At 55.2% G+C, this 16,840-nt stretch overlaps 1 protein-coding gene across 2 annotated transcripts; it reads left to right on the plus strand.

The window, feature by feature from the left end:
* Positions 1 to 1,567: 1,567 nt before the first annotated feature.
* On the plus strand, positions 1,568 to 16,840 carry SPI1 (Spi-1 proto-oncogene). 2 transcript variants are annotated; one of them, XM_080817744.1, is made up of 5 exons: positions 1,568 to 1,733; positions 4,263 to 4,362; positions 14,462 to 14,649; positions 15,509 to 15,671; positions 16,108 to 16,840. In XM_080817744.1, exons 1-5 carry the CDS (start codon positions 1,689 to 1,691, stop codon positions 16,425 to 16,427), a joined length of 816 nt encoding a protein of 271 aa, XP_080673870.1. In that variant the 5' UTR covers positions 1,568 to 1,688; the 3' UTR covers positions 16,428 to 16,840. The 2 variants fall into 2 exon arrangements, with proteins under 2 accessions (XP_080673870.1, XP_080673871.1); XM_080817745.1 differs by having other exon boundaries at positions 4,266 to 4,362.

Here is a 16,840-nt window from a genome sequence, read left to right on the forward strand (position 1 = left end):
TGGATGGGTGGATGGATGGATGTTTGGGTGGATGGATGGGTGGGTGGATGGATGGATGGTGAGTGGGTAGATGGATGGATGGGTGGATGGGTTGGTGGGTGGGTGGGTGGATGGATGGGTGGGTGGATGGGTGGCTGGGTGGATGGATGTTTGGGTGGATGGATGGGTGGGTGGATGGATGGATGGTGAGTGGGCAGATAGATGGATGGGTGGATGGGTGGGTGCGTGGGTGGATGGATGGTGAGTGAGTAGATGGATGGATGGGTGGATGGGTTGGTGGGTGGGTGGGTGGATGGATGGGTGGGTGGATGGATGGGTGGGTGGATGGGTGGGTGGGTGGATGGATGGGTGGGTGGATGGATGGGTGGGTGGATGGATGGATGGTGAGTGGGTAGAAGGATGGATGGATGGATGGATGGGTAGGTAAGTAGATGGATGAGTGGGTGGATGGGTGGGTGGATTGGTGGATGGGTGGATGGATGGGTGGGTGGATGGGTGGGTGGATGGATGAGCCAATGGATGAACAGATCGAGAGCTGGATATACAGCAGATAAGCAGATGAAGATATAAAATGATAGATCAATAACAGGTGGATGGGCTAATATATGAGCATGTCAATGGCTAGATGGACAAGTAGATGAACAATACGTGGATGGATGAATGGGCTAACAGATAAATGGATGAAGGAATGGATGGCTAAATAAACTGATAAATAGGTGTCTGGTTGGCTCGACGGATGAAGAGATGGATGGATAAATGATGGGTAGGAAAATGAATGGATGTACCCACAAGGAAGTTTTGTAAACCAGAAAGACTAGATTGATTCTCAGGTATCGTTAAGGGGTGGGGAAACTGGGAAATCTGGGTTGGGAATAGAGCCCCTAGGGATTTGGAAGAACCAGGGGTACTTGGGAAACTGGGAGGGGAGGGTGTAAGAACCCAGGACGCCCTGTGGTGGCAGGGAGGCTCCGAGGGAGGGGGAAAGCAGCATGTGCTGAGCCCCAGGCCGCACAGAACATACGTGTTGAGGGTCCAGGTCCCAGAAGAGCCAGGCCTGGGACTCTGCTAGATCAGAGCTCTCAGCCAGCCAGGCTGAGCCCAGAAAGTGAAGGCCTGGAGAAGCCACCCCACTTACCGGCTCTGACCCCAAGGAACTGACTGTTGGCCACATGGGGATCTCAAGAGCAGTGGGCATCTGTGGGGTTAGGGGGCCTCAGCAGGGCCTGGGGGCAGCAATGTCCTTCCTCTGGTAGGGCTAGGCTTCCTCCGTCCCACTCTTTCTCTTCCACCCCAGCCCCCAAGACCGCCCCTCACAGTTCCAGCTTCCTCTGGGCAGGGGGCCTGGCCCCCATGGCCTCTCAGGCCAGCCCTCTGAGCACCACCTGCCCCAGCCGGCCTGAGACTTCCTGTATGTAGCGCAAGAGATTTATGCAAACGGGCTGGGGCGGTGATGTCACCCCAAGGGGACTATCTCCCAGTGGCAGGCCCTTCGATAAAATCAGGAACTTGCGCTGGCCCTGCAATGTCAAGGGAGGGGGCTCACCCAGGGCTCCTGTAGCTCAGGGGGCAGGCCCGAGCCCTGCGCCCGCCCTGAGTCCGTCCGGCCCCTGACGGGGCGCCCCATCCTGAGGGGCTCCGCACTGGCCCCCACCGAGGCAGGGGACCCGACCGGCTCGGAGCTCGGCTGGATGTTACAGGCGTGCAAAATGGAAGGGTTTCCCCTCGTCCCCCCTGTGAGTACCGGGACTCCTCTACTAGCCAGACCCGCGACCCTTAGACAACCGTCCGCTGCCCACCAGGCCACCGACCAGCCAGCTGCCCTCCCAGGCTCGCTATCAGTGGGAAGTTGGTGTTTCCTCCCTGGAGCTCCTGGCCTGAGACCCAGCGAGGGGGCCATTGGCTTCTTTGAGCGCGCCCCAGCGGGCTGAGGGCTGGGCCCATGGTGGGGCTGTGATCGGTGGGGCCTGAACGGTTATTTATAGATGGGGCTTGGGTGGCAGGCTGAGCTCCTGGGCAGGGTGCTGGGCTGAGGATGGTGAGGACGGTGGCAGAGCGGTGGCGGAGGAGGGGTTGGGGAGACTGGTGTGGGGGGAAGCTGGTCCCCGGACGGTGAAGGCTTGAGGGCAGGAGGCAATAGACCAGAGGTCTCCTCCCATGGCCTGGGTGCTCCTGGAGACAGAGGCTCATTTATGTCTGGGTCCCCAGTGCCTGATCTGGGGCCTGGCACAGGGGACAGGGTTGTTGACCCAAGGGTCTGGGCCTGGGGCTGGCAGGTCCCCAGGGGCTGGGCGACAGCAAGAAATGAAGTAGAGACTAGGACGGTAGTTGTGCTGGGGCCCTGGCCAGGGAGCTGGGAAGGGAGGTCGGGGCTGGAGCTGGGCCCATCTGGGGCTGAGCTCAAGGGCGGCAGGGTAGGAGCCAGTAGAGTAGAGGCAGGAGCTAGGGCAGGGGCTGAGAGTGGGACAAGGACCAGGGCTGGACGTGAAGCAGCAGGAGTCCCAGGGGAGCCCTGGAGGGAAGGACAGCAGGCCGGGCGATCACCGCTGCCCCTCTCTCCGTGACAGTTGCAGCCTTGGGCAGCTGCAGCCCTGGGCCCCTCAGAGAGGACCCCTCTCTCTTTCCCACCCCATCCCCGCTCAGCAGGGGTGGGGAGCCCTGGGGGAGCCGGGCAGGGTTTGGCAGGGCCTGCCCACCTGACTCAGCTTTCCCGGCCTAATGGCAGCTCCCTTCCCCCGCCCCACCCCAGCCAGGACTGTGAGCCCCGGAAGGCACCCCAGGCCTGACATCCTGCTGTTGGAAACCCGGTGCTGGGTTCCTGGCCTTCTTACTGGTCAGACACAGACAGTTCCAGCCAGCCGCCCCAGACCCAGCCTTGTCCCACCCGCCTGGTCCACCACCAAGAAGGTGGGGGAGGGGGCAGGGGATGGACGTGGTCCCAGGAAGAGCCGTCTGCCTCAAGAAAGCCACAGGCCCAGAAGCTTGGCCACACCGTCTCTGACCCTTGACCTCTCAATCCCTGAACTCCAGACAGCTAGGCAGGGGGCACCAAACCCCTCAGGGGCTACTCCTGGGAAGGTGGGCTCCTAAGGCCCCTTGCCCTCCCAGTCCAAGCCCTTGAGGGCCAGAGTAACTGTTGTGCAATCCCTGGGCACACACTGCGGGGGTGGGGAGAGGCCTGATGACTGTGAAGACTGGGTGTGCTGTCCCTATGCCGGCACCAGGACAGGGAGGAGTGAGGGGGTGGAGGAGGAGGAGGGCAGAGGAGGACAGGGAGGAGTGAGGAGGAGGGGAGAGGAGGGCAGGGAGGAGTGGAGGGGTGGAGGAGGAGGGGAGAGGAGGACGGGGTGGGGGTGGGGAGGAAGAACGAGGGGTGAGGGCAGGAGGAAAGGGAGGAAGAGAAGGGAGTATCCCAGTGGGCGTGTCAGAAGGAGGATGGAGGAAGGAGAGTGAGAGGACCAAGGCTCTGGCTGGCCCATGGCCCCCAACCCTGCCTGGTGACAACAGTAGAACCCATGAGTGTGAGTGGCCATCAGTCGTCATGGGTCCTGAGGGTGCCTTGGGCCCGGGCACAGGCTGTGGAGACCGTGGCAGGAGGACACGTGTGTGTGCTATGAGGGTGGGCATGCAAGCGATATGTGAGGGGCCTTGATGGGTGTGGGCCTGAGCCTGTGTTTAAGGTGCCTGAGAGCGAGTGTGAGGAGACATGTGTTCATTCAAGGGGCCATGTGTGCCTATGGTGTGAGTGTACAACAGTGTGTACACATGTGACCGCAGGTGTGTGGGTGCGAGTGACCTGTGGAGTGAGTGTGGGCGGGCACGTTGAGTGTGAGTTCATGCGTGGGAGTGTGGGTGTCATGGGGAATATTTGTACATTGGGAGGTGTAGGTGTGTTCGTGTGAACATGAGAGAGTTCATGTGTGAGATGGGGACCTGGGGGTGCAGGTGTGAGTGGGAGTGTGGCTTCAGGAGCCGCTGTGAGGGGAGGGGGTGGAGGGAGCTCATGCTCTCCTCTCAGCCTGGGTCCTCTTTTGACCTGTGACCTTTGGAGTCCCTGTCAGCCCTGCTCTGCAGGAGCCAAGACTCTGCTCTCCTGGGTCCCCGGTCCCTGCTGGGGCCACTCACAGTTTCAGGCAGAGAGAGGGCTGTAGGCCTGACGCAGTCCCTCAGTGTGGGAGGGTGGTGTGGCCCCAACATGCGGGGGGCTGCCAAGCCGGCTGGGGTCTTCCTGCCACCACCTGAGCCCTGACAGCCTCCTTTCTCAGCAGCCATCGGAAGACCTGGTTTCCTATGACACGGACCTGTACCAGCGCCAAACACACGAATACTACCCCTATCTCAGCAGCGATGGAGAAAGCCACAGCGGTGAGTACTGGGCCCTCCCACCCCCACGCCCCCAGCCTGCATTTACTGAGCATCCCCGGTGTGCCAGGGCCTGAGGTCAGCTTTGTCCAGGTTTATCTTCTGGTCCAATCCGTGTGGCTTTTCACAAACGAGGAAGCAGAGGCTCAGGGAGCGACTTTCACACAGCTGGTCAGGGGAGCCCAGTCTGTCTGCTCCAGTCGGGGGGACCTCTCCTGCTTTCCTCTCCTGCTCCCCTCACCCCGCTTCTTCCTCTCTGGTGTTGTCACCCCTCCAGCCAACGTGAATTCCACATTGGTGTCACCCTGGCTCCCTGCTGTGTTCTCAGCCTCTCTCGACATTTGGGGCTGGACAATTTCTTTGTCGTCGGGCCTGCCCTGTACATTGTAGGATGTCCGGCGGCATCCCTGGCTTCTACCCATCGGATGTACTGCCAGTCACAACAACCAAAAATGTCTCCACACGTTATTTGTTACCAAATAACCCCCTGGGGGACAGAGTCACCCCTGTTTAAGAACTGCTCACTGAGGGAAAGGCTCTGAGGGCCCCCTCATTCGGCAGGGACTGGAGCCCTAGCTTGCAGGGGTAGGAGTGAGGATAGAACACGAGCCAGGTGAGCTTTCTGTCCAAGTCTCACTGCCTATCTCAAGGCCCAGCTGCGACACCGGAGCGCATTCAGGGTTGATGGGGACAGGCAGTAGGGGCCTGGGACCCGGGCAGGACAGTCGGAGAGGCCACCCAAAGGGGATCTTGGTATATTGATGGGGCACCCCGGAGCCAAGGGGAGAAGGCCTAGTTAGCAGGTCTTCCCTGAGGAATTCTCCAGGAGTCTGAAATCTGGGCAGGCCAGATACCGGGGTGTCTGCAGCCCCAGAGAAAGGTTTCCCACGGCGAGGCCACACCTGGGGGCCAGCCCCACCCGTCGCTTCATCCTTCAGGCACACCTGAGGGCAGTCTCAACCTGAGGGCCCTGCCCGGGGATGCCACAGGCCCCTTCCTTATTAGGAGGGACTCCCACATCTGGATGCCAAATCCTGTGAACAGTGGCACTGGGGATAACAGGACTGGCAACGTTTATTAAGGCCAGACCCGGGAGCCACGTCTAGGGTGTAGGTGCTGGAAGAGCCTCAAGTCCACGTGTGGGAACACAAAGACTTCTCCCCAAATCCCGGGGCTAGGAAGGTTTTAAACATCTGCTTTTTCATCCTTCAAAGCTTATTCATGATTTGGCAAGCAATGTGTGCTCTCTGTGGAAAAGCCGGACAATTTAGAGAGAAAGTCTCCCTCATCCACCTGTCTTCCCAGCACCCCCAGCCAGGATCAGGGATGGGGTCTCCCTGACCTGGACACCAGCCCTTGGTGACCCTTGCACCTAGCCGGCCACGACCCAAGAAGGTCCCTAGGGACTTAAGGACTGGCTCCCCCTGGTGGCTCCAGGCAGCAGGACGGCCAGGTCCCCGCAAACTCAGCTTGGCCTTGGGCTGCTTAGGGACGCTTTCCCCTCTGGCCTAACCTTCTCTCACTTTCGCTGGGCTTGGAGGCATTTCCTTTAGGCCTGTTGCAGCCTCAGTTTCCCCTCGTGCAATATGATGGTGTGTTCATACATCTAGAAACCAACTAGACCGGGGACTGATGGAGTGAGTGCTTTAGGGATACCTGCACTTTCCTGGCCCAGTGCCCAGGCAGGTCCCTTACATCTGGGCTGGGGCTCTAGTAATGACTCCTGATCAGATGCCTGAGTACCCTGTTTTGGTCATGTCCCAATATCTTCAGAGACTCCTCTGGCATACCCAGGTGTCCCGGCCCCTACTCCCTGCACCCCCTTTCCTATCATTTTCAATCTGGGCATCTGTGCTGATCTGGGCATCTGTTCGTTCTTTCTTTTTTCTTTCTTTCTTTTTCTCTCTCTCTTTTTTTTTAAAAGATTTTATTTATTTATTTATCTGTCAGAGAGAGAGAGAGAGCGAGAGCGAGAGTATAAGCAGGCAGAGTGGCAGGCAGAGGCAGAGAGAGAAGCAGGCTCCCCGCTGATCAAGGAGCCCGGTGCAGGACTCAATCCCAGGACCCTGGAATCACGACCAGAGCCGAAGGCAGTGGCTTAACCAACGGAGCCACCCAGGCGTCCCTCTTTTTTCTTTTTTAAAGATTTTATTTACTTATTTGAGAGAGAGCGCAAGAGAGCAGAGGGAGAGGAAAAGGGGGAAGTGTACTCCCCACTGACCAGGGAGCCCGATGCGGGGCTTGATCCCAGGACCTCAGGACCTGAGCCAAAGGCATATGCTTAATGGACTGAGCCACCCAGGTGCTCCATTCTGTCCTTTCCTAATACCTCTTAGAAGGTACTGTCTGGAGACTCAAGAGTAGAGACACCCCACATTTTACCACCAGTTACTGAACATCCTCTGTGTCTGCGTTTTCAGGTGGTGGTTGAAACTTACTAAGAAGGCACTGGGGCTGGACCTGGGGCTGCTCCTGGTTTCATCACCAGTGTGTGACCTTAGAGCAAATGACAGCCTCTCGGAGGCACTGGGGCTGGACCTGGGGCTGCTCCTGGTTTCATCACTCACCACTGTGTGATCTTAGAGCAAATGACAGCCTCTCAGAGGCCCCGGTCCCTCATATATGGAAGTGAGAGCATGGAAACACTTACCTCGTCACATTGTGGCGATTCACTGAGGTCAAGCGTGAAATGCGCAAGCTCCTGAGTCCAGCAAGGGCCCAGGGAGCTTTCAGGACGTAGTACATTAGCTTTATGACTTTGCCAGGAGGGAGAGAGGAAGCGGCTAGGAGAGTGGGAGAAGCCAGAGGGGTCTGCAACAGACCCACTGCATCAGTTTCAGCCGACCCAGGTGCCAGGCAACCAGCCAGCCGCCTACCCATCAACCACCCGCCCTTGCAGCCACCCACTCGACCTTCCAACACGAATCATTTTTCCATGTGCTCACTCATTCCTCATTTGTCTGACTACCCCACAGCTCCTGATAATATGCTGTGTGCCAGGCACTGTTCTAGACACCAGAGGCTCCATGATAAGCGAGTTAGATGAGCTCTCCTGAGAGCTTACATTCCAGGGAGGGAAGAGGCCGTAAACAGTCACATAAGCAGACACACAATACTAAGTCCTGTGAAAGGCAAAGTCATGTAATGCAGAGCGCTGACGACTACTTTCCTTTGGGAGGTCAGGGAAGGCCTCTGAGGAGGGGGCAGTTGAGGTGATTAGGCCAGTGGATGCAGAGGAGAAAGACGCACCGGGTAGAGAGAACAGCCAGGGCAAAGCAGCGGAGACCTCCGACAGAGGGCCAGAGTGGCGGGGGGGCCCCGAGGAGGGGGGTGGCGGGCGTGGAGACTGAGGCAAGCCAGAGGGGCCTGCCAAGGACACAGTACACAGGGCCCGAAGGCCAGAGTTTGGGTTTTATCCTGCAAACAATGGGAAGGCATTGCAGGGTTTGAGCGGAGAAATGACACGATCTGAATCATCCTCTGTGTGTGTGTGTGTGTGTGTGTGTGTGTGTGTGTTGAAAATCTAAATACATTTTAAATCGTCAATTTTTGATTGTTAGGATAACAAACATTGCAAAAATTTGAAAATACTTATCACGTAAGAGAGTTCCCTCTTCCCGAGCTCCCTCCCCTCTGATAGCACCTTCGTCCATCCAGGCAGACGTTTTATTCCATGTATATATCCTCTTGTCTGTCTGTCAATGCGTGCACGCACGTGTGTATATTCTGTTCCCGCCACAACGGAATGGTAGCATCACGCCGTCCCGCAAGTCACTGCCTTTTACCTAAGCTTATCATAGACATGTCTTCGTGACATACATGGCACAGCAGAGACAGAGGAAAGCTATTTTCCCAGGCTTCCTATTCCAATGCCAAGGAATCTAGGTTGAATCTTCAATTTGAGATATTACTGAATGGGCCATCTTGTTCTCTGCAAGATAAGACTCCGATTAGAGTCATTCAGAACGCACGCACACACACTCACACTTCACACATTCCCAAACGCTTCTACAGCAACGTTTTCCCAGTTTTACTGATGGAACTGACATAGGATACTGTGTAGGGTTAAGGTTCAGGACCTAATGACCTGACGGCCGCAGACAGTGCGAAATGGGCACCACAGTAAATTTGGTTAATATCCTTCACCTCACAGAGATTAAAAAAAAAAAAAGATTTTCTCCTTGTGGAAAGAACGTTGAGGATTCAATCTCTTGGCAACTTTCCAATATACCACACAGCATTGTTAACTGCAGTACCACATTGTACGTCGTGTCCCGGTACTTATAACCATAGGGTGTCCCTTTTTTTTTTTTAATTTGTCCCTTTTGACCACGTTCCTCCAATTTTCCCAACCCCAACCCCAGCCTCTGGCAACCACAAATCTGATTTCCTTGTCTATAAGCTCAGGATATATATATATTTTTAAGATTCCACATATAAGTAAGATAACACAATATTTGTGTTTCTCCGTGGAGTGACTTTTGACATCAGTATCTACATTTTCCGGTATGAGGACCATGTGAAGTTTACTCAGCTGAGCCACATGGGACACTTTGATTACCTGTACTTGCTCGTCCCCGAAAAAGAGGACAAGGGGCGGGGTAACAAGGAGGTAGCATCCTCGTTTTGGAGCCAGGTTGCCGGGACTCGTGTCCCATCGCCCTCCCCACTATTCTCCGGGGTGACCAAGGGCAAGATGTTTTACCTCTCTGTCTCAACTTCAAAATGGTACCGACTTTTCAGGATTGCTGCAAGGGATGAGTGAGTCACTGTATGTCCAATCCTTAGAAAGATGCCTGGCACACGGTGAATGCTATGTACCGCGGACAGGACTTGTTACTCTTCTCGCTATAGCGTCCTAAGAGAGGGTGTGTGGGAGGTAGGGTTTTGCCGTTTGCTTGTTCTCATGTCTTCATGGTTAACGGTAGGTTGGCCGTGTACAGAAATCTAGGTTGAAACCCACATTTTCCCTTAGAAATTTGAAAGCATTACTCTATCTTCTGGTTATTGGAGTTTTTTTCTTCGAAGTCGGATCTCTTTTTATGTCCTCTTTTTGGAATGTAACCTTGTTTTTTTGTTTTTGTGGGTGTTTCTGCTTGTTTAGTTTCATTTTGTCTCTCTGGAAGTTTTTAGTACCTTCTTCCAATACTCAGGGGTTCCAATGAATAAGCTTTTTAAAAAATCACTCTGGCTGCTGTAGGGACCACAGTAAGAACAGGGAGAAAGTACTGCGAGGGGACTCCTGGAATAATCCAGGCAAGAGATGACTGGCTTGGCCAAGGGTGGTGGCCCTAGAGACAGAAAGGAGTGGACAGATCTGGGACAGATTTTAAAGGCAGGGCTCATATAATTTAATGTTTCTTCTTATTATTTCAAATTGTGGCAAAATATGCATAATATAAAATGGTAGTTCTATTTTAAATTTTTGAGGACCTCCAGATTGTTTTCCACAGTGGCTGCACCATTTTACCTTCCCACCCCCAGGGCAGAAGGATTCCAATTTCTCCACATCCTCAGCAACACTGGTTAGTTTCTGGTTTTTGATAGTAGCCATCGCAACAGATGTGATGGGATTTGTTCTTTGTGAGGGGACTGGTGAAGGAACTAGAGTTCCAAGACATGATTCCTCTCCATTCTTCCATCTTTCCAAGTACTCTTTTATCCTCCTGCTGACTCTCTACCCAGTGTATCCACACACCCATCTAATCATGCACTCACTCACCTCTCCAGTTGTCCTTCCCTTCACCCGCCAAACCCTCTAGCAATTTCTGATGGACCTATCCATCTAATCAATACATACAAAGCATCTCTTGTACTCCAGGCACATTGCTAGGTGCTATGGAACCGACGAAGCACAAGTCCTACCAGATTTATTATTTTAAGAGGGGAAATAACTAAAACTTCAATAATTAGGATACAAGGTGGAGAGTAACAAGGATATGAAGCCTAGAGCTCCACTCTCTGACCTCTGGTTCCCTTACAGGAGCGATGGGCAGGGGGGCTGGGCTGCAGGAGCCCATGTCCAGTGGTCTGTGATTTCCTAAAGTTTTTTTTTTTTTTCTCAACCTTTGTCTTCTTAATTCCTCATCATCCTTCTCTGTCTTGATCCTACTTCTGTTCCCCTGGGGGGAACCCTGAGTTTAAGACTGCGATTTCTGTTCCTAGGAGATAAGGTCAACTGAATGACACTTAGGGCTTAAGTTTTGTGTATGTGTGGAGTTGCTAGGAATATCATTTTGTTTTTGTCCTGGTGACTTACAGGTATTAGGGACACCGAAAATACTAAGTCAGAATAGTTGATGGGTGGGTAGGACTTTGGTCCCAGATTGGGAGCTGGCTTAGAGGGAGGTAATGAGAGATCAAGATGAATGGGTTCTTGCTGGCTGGCTGGAACAGATGGAAGGAATGACAGGTGATGAACGGGTGGCTAGATGATGGATGGATGGATGGACTGTGATGAATGAGTGGAGGAGGGACGAGTGATGGATGGATGAATGAAGGATGGATGGATGGAGGACAGATGATGAACCATGGGTGAGAGTGGCCGATGGCAGACAAACAGATAGATAAAAGCAGGCAGGGAAGCTGGTGGCACCATGGGTCTTAATTACAGCTCTGATTAACAGCCTTGCTTCTCAGAAGTTGTATGATGTAATGGTAGGAGTTCAGTCTCTGAAGGTAGACACAGGTAACTTTGCCAATGCCTGCCTGTGGACAAGGGACTTAATCTCTTTGAGTCATAGTTTCCTCATGTGCAAAAGAAAAATTATACTAGGGGCGCCTGCCTGGGTGGCTCAATGGGTTAAGCCTCTGCCTTTGGCCCAAGTCATGATCTCAGGATCCTGGGATCAAGCCCCACACTGGGTTCTCTGCTCAGCAGGGAGCCTGCTTACCCCCTCTCTCTGTCTGCCTCTCGGCCTGCTTATGATCTCTCTCTGTCAAATAAGTAAATAAATAAAATCTTTAAAAAAAAAAGAAAGATTATACTAAAAAAAAAAAAAAGAAGAAGAAGAAGAAGAAGTGTCACACTATGATGGCCACCTGGTCAGAGCTAAGGTGAGATTAAATGAGAAATGTGGTGTGAGTACTCAGCATCGTGCCCAGTACATAAAAATGCAGGTTAAAAGCTAACTTTTACCGGTCATTTAAATATTGGTTGAGGCCTACTATGTGTTGGGTGGCCTGCCAGGCTATGAAAAGGGGGGTCGAACTTCAGATATGCCAATGGCATCACATTCCTTTGAGGAGCGGAGTTGTGTTAAGGAGACATTGGGCAGGATGACCCAGGTAACCCAGTGAAGGGGTAAAGCACTGTGTTCGTGAACGGTCGTCTAGAAATGAGGTCCAAAGAACCCAGGAGTGCCGACCTTTGCACTAGGAAGGATTCCTTGCATTGTGTTCCTTCAGAGGGCCCCGTGCTTGGAACGTTTCTGCCTACCAGGCAGCGTTTATTACATAATTGCCTGAGCACCCAAATCAAGGGTAAAGGCGAGGTTTCCGTTGGGCCTTTTGAAACCTTAATTGTAGCTCAAGTCCCCTTTGCAGCTTTCAGGGGACCCTGGGGCAGGGTTCCAGAGTTTCAGTGAGCAAAGGAACCTCTTTAGGGCCCGGTTAAATTCCAATTCCCAGCTCCTCTCTCGGTGCTTCTGATTCCCTGGGTCTCCAAGTGGAGCCCCAAGGCCCCCAGAGTGACTCTGATGAAGGTGTCCTGAGAATCCCATGGGAAATGCTGGCCTAGGCCGGGACCACTAGAGTGAGCTCAGGGGTCTCATGCAGAGCTAGAACAGAGAGGGTGAGCTGGAGGGAAAGAGAGCCACCGGAGGCCCCTCACTCCACACCTGCAGCACACACACAGGCAGAGTCCTCCAAACCCTGGACCCGAAGTGGGTTTGCGGGTGGGGGTTGGTAGGCAAGATAAGGAACTCTGCCAAGATCTGGACAGTTCAACCTGGGTGTGGAAGGAGAACATGGGAGGGGTCAGGAGTGGGGCCAGGGGGCGGATCTACCCCTAAAGAGGACCCGGGATTGGGTCACCAAATCCCAGAGCCCCCCACATGGCCCCATCTCTGAAGCACAGAGCCAACTCTCCCAGGTGAGTGGAGAGCTTCTGGGTCCTGTTAATTTGCTTCAAGATGAAAGTACAAATGAAACATTGTTTTGTTTTCTCGTCAGATTTGGATAATTTTGTGGAGGAGAGTCAGAGAGAGTTTTCAGGAGGCTAGGGTTTATTCATTCATTCCTTTGTTCACTCCTTCGGGAAATGTTTGTTGCATGACTACTGTGTTTAGCCCTGGGGGTGAGGGGAGACCAACACCAGTCACTGTCCTCATGGTGCAACTCTAGCCTCTGGGAGAAAGAGAGACACCTAGTCCCCCCCCCCAAAAAAAAACCCCGATTTGTGTGGTCCACTGACTGATTGGCAGGGAGTGGGAGGAAGAAGAGGAGATAAACATGAATGAAAATATCTGCCATTTGCTCAAGTGCTAATCAAGGTTCTTTAGAATAACACAGCGGTCCTAGTAGTAGTAATGTTTATTGAATGGAATTTTGTGCCCGGTTCTCCTCTAGGCACCTTGCAGACATTAGCTCATTCAACCTGCACAAGACTATGGGATAGGTGTCATTATTAGCCCCACGTTACAGATGAGGAAACTGAGGCTTATAGACGTGCAGTGACCTGCCCAATGGCAAAGGCGGGATTTGAACCCAGCTCTGCCTGTCTCCCAGATCATGTACTTTCTCTCTTCTGTGCCATGTGGCCTTGCAGAGGTGGGAGTGCGGGCTGCCTGGATTGTGGATTTGGGTGATTTCATGTGTGGACAGGACCTCTGTTAACTACCCAGTCGGGTCTTTGACTTTTAGATTGGGGAATTGGAGGCTTGGGGAAATACAATGTCTTTTCTAGGGTCACACAGCAAAGCCATTGCAGAGCAGTATTAGGAAGCAAGTCTTCTGAGAACGCGTCCAAAGCCAAAAAAACGCAAGTTATTTTTTGGGGGTGTGTGAATGAATGAGTATGTGCTTTTGTGAAAGAAAAAAAGACAGACTCTCTCTCTCTCTCTCTCACTCACACACACACACACACACACACACGGGGTGGTGACTGTCTCCATGTAGCATCCCAGAGAGGCTGCCTTGGCCTAGAATCTTGGACACTCCCTCTTGGGTCACATGAGAAAATCCCTCTTGTCCCTTTATCACCACATCTTCTTTTGGACCCCAGACTGTCCCCAGGAACTCCACAGACATGTGGCAGGTTTTTGTTTTGTTTTGTTTTCTTCCTGGAAAAGATGTTCAGCGAAATCATGTCTTAGTCCCAAGACAGAGCTCCGGATGGCACATGGCTGTTCCCCAAACTCGAATCCCCCCCACCGCAGGCTCTGAAAGCACCTATGGGGAGTTTCCAGTGCAGCCCTGTGTCCTGGCAGCCTGGCTGGGAGACAGACAGAGCCGCCCAGAGGCAGGGCTTCGGAGGGGCAGTGCCGTGGGCCCGGACAGGTTCTGGTGGGCGAGGAACGTCAGCCATGTGACTTCACGATCACACCTTGGCGGTGGGACAGGACCATGTGTGTGTGACTGTGGCCTCAGGAACCACTCTGTGGTTTCCAGAGAAGCAGAGGGGGAATCAGCATTCCCTGAGGGCCTCCTCTGGGGCTGGGAGTTTTTACAAATGTGAACTCATTTGTATGCTCCCAATAAATATGATCCCCATTTTATTAGCGAGCCAACGGCTGAGGCTGAAGAGGTCGGTGTCCGTGCCTGAGGTCACACAGACAGCAAATGGCAGAGCCAGGATCCAGACTCTGCCCGTGTCCTTGTGCCTGTGGGGGAGGCAGGCTAGAATGGTTGTTGGGAGCGCAGGCTTTGCTTCGGACCCGGGTCTCAGCTCAGGCCAGGGCCTCCAACTGCCTGGCCAAGCCTCAGTGACCTCATCTGTAAAATGGGGGCGGTACCTAACGAGGCGGGTGGGGAGATGGTGGGGAGCCCAGCCAGGTGGGCGATCACAGGCCCCCGCGGCCCAGATGACTGTGCTCTGCGTCATGACGAACTCGCCCTGCCCCGCGCGCCCCGGGCTCACCCCACGCCACCGCCTCCCCTGCAGACCATTACTGGGACTTCCACCCGCACCACGTGCACAGCGAGTTCGAGAGCTTCGCGGAGAACCACTTCACGGAGCTGCAGAGTGTGCAGCCCCCGCAGCTGCAGCAGCTCTACCGGCACATGGAGCTGGAGCAGATGCACGTGCTCGACACCCCCATGGCGCCGGCCCACGCGGGCATCGGCCACCAGGTGCGTGCGGCCGCCGGTCCCGTGGGACCCGGCCTGTGGTGAGGCGGGCGCTCCACAGGAAGCTGACACAGGCTCTTACTCAACTTGGCTTCCTGCCCCACAGCGCCAACGGCGGCCGGAGCCCCAACGGCTGCCTCCTGACCCTCCGACTGACCTCGTGACCCCACACCCCTTATCTGCTCTGGCCCCACACCGGACAGAGCCCCGATAATTCCCACCCTCCACTGATCTGCCCGACCACGGTGGCCCTCCCGACTGTACCCCCCTGCCTCATCCATGGGCCCCTCACAGACCCGGGCCCCATCGCACTGGACACTGACCTCCGTTGGCCTCCCCCGCCCTCCCCATCTCCACTGACCCCCTTTATTGACCCTCCTCAGCCCCACACACCTTAATCCCAATCAGTGACCTCCGTTAACATCTACCACCCCGAACGGACCTCCACTGGCCCTTCCCTCACGTCTCACCCACTTATTAAAAACCCCATTCCCTCCCTTACCCAACCCCTCAGCCCCTCTGCTCTACCACCTCTGACCCCAGGAATGCCAGGCCATACAGTACCTCTGTGCATATAGGGAAAGGGCGCCCTTTCCCCGGGCCATGCAGCCACCAACTAGGAGGCCCACAGCGGGCTGGATTTCAGCAGCCCCTGGCACCCCACAACTCACGCCCTGTGTGGAGTTCACCCTGCCGGACCCCTATAACCTGGGGAACCAGGCTTCTCCCAAATCTTTCTGACCCTTGCTGGCCTCCCCTCCCTCCCTACTCCCTCTTCTCTTGCTCGGATGACCCCTTTCCGGCAGTCCTGAGCTGGGAACTGGGCCTCACTGACCTTGACCCTCTTTTCCTGTCTTTCCAGGTCTCCTACCTACCCCGGATGTGCCTCCCATACCCTTCCCTGTCCCCGGCCCAGCCTAGCTCGGATGAGGAGGAAGGCGAGAGGCAGAGTCCCCCGCTGGAGGTGTCTGACGGGGAGGCTGATGGCCTGGAGCCAGGGCCTGGCCTCCTGCATGGGGAAACAGGTAGGGTGGCCCAGCCGTCCGGCCCCGACCCCGACCCTGGCCATTATGTGCCCCCAGCACCCCGGCCAAGGCCACAGTGATCCTGGCACAGAGCTGAGTGTGTGTCCTTATCTGTGAGCGTGTGAACGTTTGCCCAGGTGTGCGCTGTCTCTGTGACCATCTGTGCTGTCCATATGTTGATGAGCACACGTGCACGAGTGCGTTACAAACACACGCAGGCATCTCTGCGACTGAGCCTGGGAGGGTGCATGCGCGTCTGTACCTCTCTGGGTTGCGTGTGAATGGGTGTGAGCGGGTGTGCGTGCCAGGGCCCTGTAGACCACCCCCTCCTTCCAGTCCTTCCCCAGTGACCACTCCCCCCACCCCGGGGTCCCCGCATCAGGGGGAGGTGAGGTTGGGTGCCTGTGTGGGGGCGCTGACCGCCTCCCGCCCGCAGGCAGCAAAAAGAAGATCCGCCTGTACCAGTTCCTGCTGGACCTGCTCCGCAGCGGGGACATGAAGGACAGCATCTGGTGGGTGGACAAGGACAAGGGCACCTTCCAGTTCTCGTCCAAGCACAAGGAGGCGCTGGCACACCGCTGGGGCATCCAGAAGGGAAACCGCAAGAAAATGACCTACCAGAAGATGGCCCGCGCTCTGCGCAACTACGGCAAGACAGGCGAGGTCAAAAAGGTCAAGAAGAAGCTCACCTACCAGTTCAGCGGGGAGGTGCTGGGCCGTGGGAGCCTGGCCGAGCGGCGCCACCCGCCCCACTGAGCCCAGGCCCGCAGACCCCACCGGGCCCGCCAGGCCTCCCCGCTGGCCATAGCATTAACCCCTCGCCTGGCCTGGACACAGGGAGGCAAGCTCCCAGGGGCCGGGGGCAGGACTGCGGCGGGCCGGGCCTCGCCTCACCCATCCACTCCCTCCTCCAAGCCCGCTACCCACACCTCTCCTCGCCTCCCACCAGGACTCCAGCCCCGGCTCCAGGGAACCACCTGGGCGTCTGACCCCAGGGAGGGGTCGGCCTTGCTTAGTGTGACCCGGGGCGCTACCTTGGGAGTTCGAAGTCATCGTATTTGTGTACATGGAACCCTTCTTCTTAAGCGTCTGTCCTTTTCCTGACCTCTTCCCTGTTAGCTTCCTCAAGGAGCAAAGTTATTAAAGTTATTCTCCGTGAGTTCTCCTGT

The sequence above is a fragment of the Martes martes genome, assembly GCF_963455335.1.
Source record: "Martes martes genome assembly, chromosome: 10".
NCBI lineage: Eukaryota > Metazoa > Chordata > Mammalia > Carnivora > Mustelidae > Martes > Martes martes.

Excerpts from the sequence above, each read along its gene's own strand:
- SPI1 (XM_080817744.1), top strand. The coding sequence starts at position 1,689 with ATGTTACAGGCGTGCAAAATGGAAGGGTTTCCCCTCGTCCCCCCT. Across the intron at positions 1,734-4,262 it reads GGTTTCCCCTCGTCCCCCCT|CAGCCATCGGAAGACCTGGT; the intron begins GTGAGTACCGGG and ends CTCCTTTCTCAG. Across the intron at positions 4,363-14,461 it reads CGATGGAGAAAGCCACAGCG|ACCATTACTGGGACTTCCAC; the intron begins GTGAGTACTGGG and ends CCTCCCCTGCAG.